The sequence below is a fragment of the Neodiprion virginianus genome, chromosome 2, assembly GCF_021901495.1.
Source record: "Neodiprion virginianus isolate iyNeoVirg1 chromosome 2, iyNeoVirg1.1, whole genome shotgun sequence".
NCBI lineage: Eukaryota > Metazoa > Arthropoda > Insecta > Hymenoptera > Diprionidae > Neodiprion > Neodiprion virginianus.
In genome coordinates this window covers 4,892,137-4,898,524 of record NC_060878.1, presented here as the reverse complement: position 1 = coordinate 4,898,524, position 6,388 = coordinate 4,892,137, and the positions used below count along the sequence as shown (strand labels likewise).

The window sequence follows — 6,388 nt, the reverse complement described above, 5'->3', positions numbered from 1 at the left end:
TTTTGTTTTCTACGGCATTGTTTCGAAGTCGGTGATACAATTGAGATTTCGTAGCCTATATGAAAGTATATCTCGTTGAATATTAATTTGACAATTGATATTGAAAATAAAATTTACGATCAATTTTTTTCTCAATACTTTTCCTTTTCATTTTTTCGTTACTCTTTTTTCCTGTTATATATGCATACTCATTGGACCAGAAAAAGCCTGAAGCTAATTAAAAAAAAAAACGACAAAAATGTATCATCATATAAATATACGTACTCACATTCCTTTAGAACACTTTTGTATTCACTGCAACGCCCGCAAAAGCGTGGAAGCCTGTTATTAAAATTTATAGACCGCAGTGATTGTGAAGCATTGGTAATAACCTAATGGGTAGTAATTCACTGTTGAGTTTTGTAATTAATCGTAAGTCGCGTGGTGTATTTTTTTTTTTATTTTTTTTTCTTTATACGTGGTTATGTGCTATACAGATTCTATCAAAACTGTGAGACACGATGCGTCACATACCTGGACAATCTCTTGAAACTTGAAAATCAACCGCGCGTGCGCGAGTTTTATCCGCTGTTCGGGCAGGCTGGCCAACCCGAGTTTCAGCTGTCAAACTGTTTCTGCCGGCGATGTGGTTTATACGAATTTTCGAGGTTAGAATCTCAAATAATTGAGGCAGTGACTCGGAAAGGTTTGGGAAGCATTTGTTATCGGGTCGGAAAGTTGATTCTTCAAAGATCGGTCGGAATTCAACGCTTACGCTCTTTGAAAATTCGAAACGTCCACATTTTGCGTAGGTTGGCCCGCCTGCATCGCGGACCAGAATATCGCTGCGGGAAGATTTCGCCGACCAATGAGATTTAATTATTTGGCGCATGCGCGGTTGATTTTCAGGTCTCAAGAGATTGTCCCGTTAGGTATTGTGATTGTGAGTAGTGAGAAACGAAAAGAAAAAAAATAAATAAGCAATGAAAATAATACGTATTTAAGTCGAAGCAAATGGCATTTGGCACCGATATTATTATCATCATTATAATCGTGATAATTATCAACGAATTTCGCACGAATCGTCGTCAAGAGAGTTGTGTTGGTTGTTCATTGATCGCCCTATTGTATAATATATGATACATATACATATCACTAAAAAGAAAGGAGGAATACTGTGCGAAAATTGATTATCTTTTCTTTTTTTTTTTCACTTTAAATCCTCATATCGTTTTCAAAATCAAACGAAGAAAGGATCAGAGACGAAACTATATCCGCGAAGGTGGGTATAGATAATAACGATGAGAGTATAATCTGTATATAGATACAAAGATCTGAATAATTGTCCGTATCATGCGTGGTATAAACTTCTGTGCAGGAATCCCAGATTTCTCGATGTGACAGCGAAGATATTTTAACGTAGTTAATATTGGCAGTGATTGATATACACATATATGTATATACAGACATACGTCATAGATCTGCAATATGTGTGTATATGTATATAAATATATGTATATTTTTCTATTCTTTCAGTTAAAACTTGGGTATTACATTAATATTTACCCGTTACTCAATGCATGACAAACTACACTTGTTGTATGTACTGTATGTATCTATAAGTGAGTGATGTGAATTTCTTGTTTATTTCTCTCTCTTTCTCTCCCTCTCTCTCTCTCTCTCTCTCTCTCTTCAATTACCAGCTAAGGGTATACTTCCAATTTTTCAGTTCTCTCGAATCTTTTCTAATATTTATTTTTTAAATTCAGTTTTATACTTTTATATATATACTGTTATCATATTTCCGTCATTATCGTATATATAGCACTCAACACGGTGTGAGCCATGTACATATATATATATATATATGTATGTACACACTCACACACACACACACACACTTCTCTGCGTTGTATTCATTATTGTTCAGCTGTTCGTTCTTGAAGGCTACAAATTTTAGTATATTCCACTTTAGTACGGTCCAACGAGGACAGAGATACGTAGTCTCATATCATCCTTTCGTTAAATGGCAAATCAAATAAACGTTATGGATTTTATCACATTATTCAAACAACTCATAGATTTTACAAATATCGCGAAACGAGTAAAATCACCCTCTCTCTCTCTCTCTCTCTCTCTCTCTCTCTCTTTCTCTCTTTAAATTATTGTAATATATATATATATGTAATATATGTATATGTATATATATATATATATATATTCGAAATGGAGTGAAAGAAGATTAGTAAAAAACAAGAAAAGAAATGTACATATACATAATATATATATATACACACACGCATACAGTAAGTCTCGCTCATACACACACACACACACACAAACACACACACGCACACGCGCGCATACACGCATACGAATTGATGACAAAAAAAAAATTAAAAATTAAAAAGCAAACGTGATTCACACCTAAACCGAATACACAAAGTCGAATTATCAGCCGTAGAGGCGTTCGTACACAACTATACACAGCGTTATACTCAGTAACTGTTATACACATATTATATAAGAAGTCCATAAAACATCGTCGCACTTTCCCGGATAATAATTTTCGTCTCAATCTTCTTCGTCCACGAACGAAATATCCAAGTACGATGACGAGATGCGAAAAAAGAATTGTACGGCGTTTTTTTTTTTCGTTTTTTCTTTTTTCTTGTTTTTTTCTCCGTTTTTCCGATACATCGCAGCACTGCGAAGTAACCGTCGAGTGACAAACTTGACGGATTTTTACCTCGTGGTACCACACGTGTAATAATTTATTTGCATCCTGGTTCGGTGGTGGGGATATTTTACTCTTCACGCGATTGGAATGGGAATAGGAGGAGTACGATGAGGAGGAAAAGGAGGAGGAGGAGGAGGAGGAGGAGGAGGAGGAGGAGGAGGAGGAGGAGGAGGAGGAGGAGTAGGAGGAGGAGGAGGAGGAGGAGGAGGAGGAGGAGGAGGAGGAGGAGGAGGAGGAGGAGGTTTGTACGCCGGGTCGTATCTGACCTCTAAACGTGTCTCTTCATGTGAAGGGCCAGGTGATCGCTGCGGGAAAAACAGCGGTCGCAATGTCGGCATTTGAAAGGCTTGGCACCAGTGTGTTTGCGGTAATGGCGAGTCAGCTCGTCCGAGCGGGCGAATCGCCACTCGCAACCCTCCCAGCTGCACTTGTAGGGCTTCTCTCCTGGAACAGGGAAAAAAACAGAAGCCACCCTTAGTATACCGGTTCTTGCAGTATATCGGTCTACGACGGAGGCCTGACGCGGGCCGAAAATTAAACGCTTTTTACCCCTCCCCAACCATCCACTCACCCCAAGATGCGAGGACGTAGCTTCGCGGTCTGATTATTAAAGCGTAAATAATCAATTTACTCCGGGACTGGGACATCGGCGGCTGTGAGGGAGGGAAAAGAGCGAGACAATGCACCGGGTCACCACCTGTGGCGTGATGTTACCCGAGCTTAACAAGCCGAGGGAGTTGAGTTGGATGGCATCTGTGGTGGATGCCGCCTCTGCACATGTATAGGTGATGACACTGTCGCTATCGACCCGACCTGCAGTCATGCTCCCGAGTCTATCCTCTGACCATCCGTCGAGGTTTGAGCTTTCGTTTCGCGATTCTGGGATTTAACGCCCAAGACGAACTCAAATTGATACCAATTTTATGGTTTCTGGTGGCGGAGGAAACGTCTGACAGACGTCGTCTCGTGGTCATTTCGTTTCTTATCGCTTCGGGGTTCAAACTCGAAGTCTGGGGTTTACTATAATCTTGGAAAGACTCGGTATCGAAAGAACCTTGTCCCAAACTCGGTCCCTGATGTACACGACAAATGGTTTATATAATAGTGTATGGTACTAGCCGAGAATAACGACAAAAAAAAATTAATATTTTAACGTTTGAACGTGTGAGTTTAAAGTTCGTCAGAAACGGTCTCTTTATCGGAACTGTCAAACAATACAAAAATGCTTTCTATGCGTTCGTTTGGTGGCTTCAGACGTTGTGTTTTTTTTTTTTTTTTGCGTTTAGCCTAACCCAAATTTGTACCTAACGATCTTTAAAATGCGTGTACAACGTCCCACATTGAAATAAAGAAGAGATTAACACGTACTACAATTTGTGATACAGTATGACTTCAAGTTTCATGTTAAGGTACTATGCAGACGCAACAGGACTTATGGGGACCCTTATATTATTAATATACACACCATACACTACCCGCTAGCATGCATTACAATATTCTACAAATGCTCGAGATGGTGAACGCTTCTTATTGCTGATTATTCTTCCACCCTCGACCTGCTGCACTCTACTTCCTCTTTTCATCCTGAACTCGCAGCTACCAACATGCGTTGAACTCGGTTCCAAGGTTTACTTTTGAATGAGCTTTCGCGCTGAGGTCAGGGGTGAATAACTTACAACTGGGTAAAAAAAAGGGGTTATATTGCAGCCAACTTTGTCACGAATTGTTAAATTCTTGCTTATATCCTTCGGAAGATAAGGGTAAAGTAGAAACAGATTCGGGAAAAAGTGCAACGAGACCAAGTTTCTTGAGTTACGTGACGCAAGGTGCAGGACATTTTCAGTTTCGTTGAACGAATAGGAAGATGAGGAGAATGAAAAGAAGAATAGGCAAGATCGTTGTGCTCGAGACGGGAACAAGTGTCTGGTGATATATATATATATATATATATATACCTATTCCGGGGTTGGTTTGCGAGGTATGAAAGACCGCGGGTCTGAAGCTCTTCGTTAAACGTTGAAAATGAATAAATTCTTCAGCGAATGAAGAAATAGCTTCGCATGCGACTGTCGTGTGGCGTATAACCCAGCTTACTACACGTCTCAGCTTTTCTTCAGAGAGACAATACAAGTGGAGAAAATAGGCAAGGCGAGACGAAACGAAGAGAAGGAAAGAGAAGAGAAGAGACGAGGTATGGGAGTCGAGGTCTCATAAACGGAAGAATTTATGCGGCACCTAATACATCTCGTTCACGAAGTCGCGACGTCGTCGGCAGCTAGTTTCATTGTTTTTAAATTTCGATTTTCACCTCGTTTCGTTTCCCCCTCTTTTTCTCAACCCTTTTCTCGACTGCGAAGAGGCGACGCTGACAAATCCAAGCGAGACACCGCGACGCATATATACGAAGTCAACAACATCCTCCGGAAGCTGAAAGTCAACTACGTGCCCCACCTTTTTTTTTTACCTCTCCTAAAGACAGGGTGGGGCGGACGGTGTTGTTTGAAAAAACGGAGAAACGGGTCGGTAAGTTAAGGAGACGTTCCAGACGAGGAGAAATACTGCCGTACGCTCAGAATGTGTATCGCAGCAATTATTCACGCCTGACTTGTGTTCAACGTGCTCGAGACACTGACTTAAGAGGATGCTACAATCGGTCTTTACCGACTGAGTAAAATGTCACTAATTTTGACCATCATTATATGCCGCAATCAGCTGCATAAAAACTTTTTGGTTCTATGCGAAAATAATTCCAAGACATGTGTTCCTGCCATAAGTGGCAATTCATTTATAGGATTAAAATTTTTTTGCATTATTGTTGCGTTTTGAACATATTCAAAATAACCGACATTTATTATATAACATTCTCTTGAAAGTATTTTATAATTCAGAACAAGATTAGGAATAGGGAAAAAATTTATTTCCTCCTTTATTTACCCCAATCTCAAGATATCGAATTAATTTTTCCGTAGCTTTTTTTCGCAAGAATTTCAGTGTCCCTGCAATATTTCAAGTAAAAATGTCAACTTTTTCAAACTTCTACCCACTCAACTTTCTTGGAGAAAGAAGAAGTGAAACAAAATTGTGAATTCCAAGTGACCCAAGCTGACGTATCGCGCGGTTAAGGTTAATAAAATGTAAAAACGGGGTTTCACGCCTGCGGGCACGAGTCACCTGATATCTAGACGTCCTAACTCACCATCGCAATATACGGGTTAAACCTTTCTCGAGACCGTAGCGGAGAAGAAAAATTGCCGTCCTAGTCGAAAGAAGACCATCCCCATCCCCGTTCCAACACTTTCGCCATTTCAACCCCTCCGCGATTCAAAATGGCGTCGCGGACCACGTACGAGAATTTATGCAGAACTTAATACTTTCATTATATCACACCGCGACATAATGCTCCGCGTACGTACAGCGTTCGCTTACCAATGTGTGGTGAATTAAATTTTCCATTCCACACGTTCACCGTACTAATTTGTTAATTGCACCGTGAGCGGCTACGACGAGGGTGAAAACCACGCATGTTTCGACTATACGTGAAACATACATGTACCGTATACGACGAATGTATACGAATACACGACTAACAGAAGTGACATTTAACGCGGTGAAAATTTTAATTTAATTACTTCATCGGAAGCGTGAAAACCGTGCGCACGATTTCGACTG

General features: G+C 40.2%; 1 protein-coding gene across 1 annotated transcript in view; it reads right to left on the bottom strand.

Annotated features, from left to right (window-relative positions):
• Positions 1 to 1,622: 1,622 nt before the first annotated feature.
• LOC124297293 (Krueppel-like factor 6) overlaps positions 1,623 to 6,388 on the bottom strand; it is a 209,411-nt gene continuing 204,645 nt past the window's right edge. Inside the window, exons 6-7 of the mRNA XM_046748168.1 lie at positions 2,922 to 3,163; positions 1,623 to 2,807 (exon numbers count right to left, since the gene is read on the bottom strand). Of these exons, the coding sequence (XP_046604124.1) occupies positions 2,988 to 3,163 (176 nt within the window). The 3' untranslated portion in view covers positions 1,623 to 2,807; positions 2,922 to 2,987. The remainder of the gene's footprint in view (positions 2,808 to 2,921; positions 3,164 to 6,388) is intronic.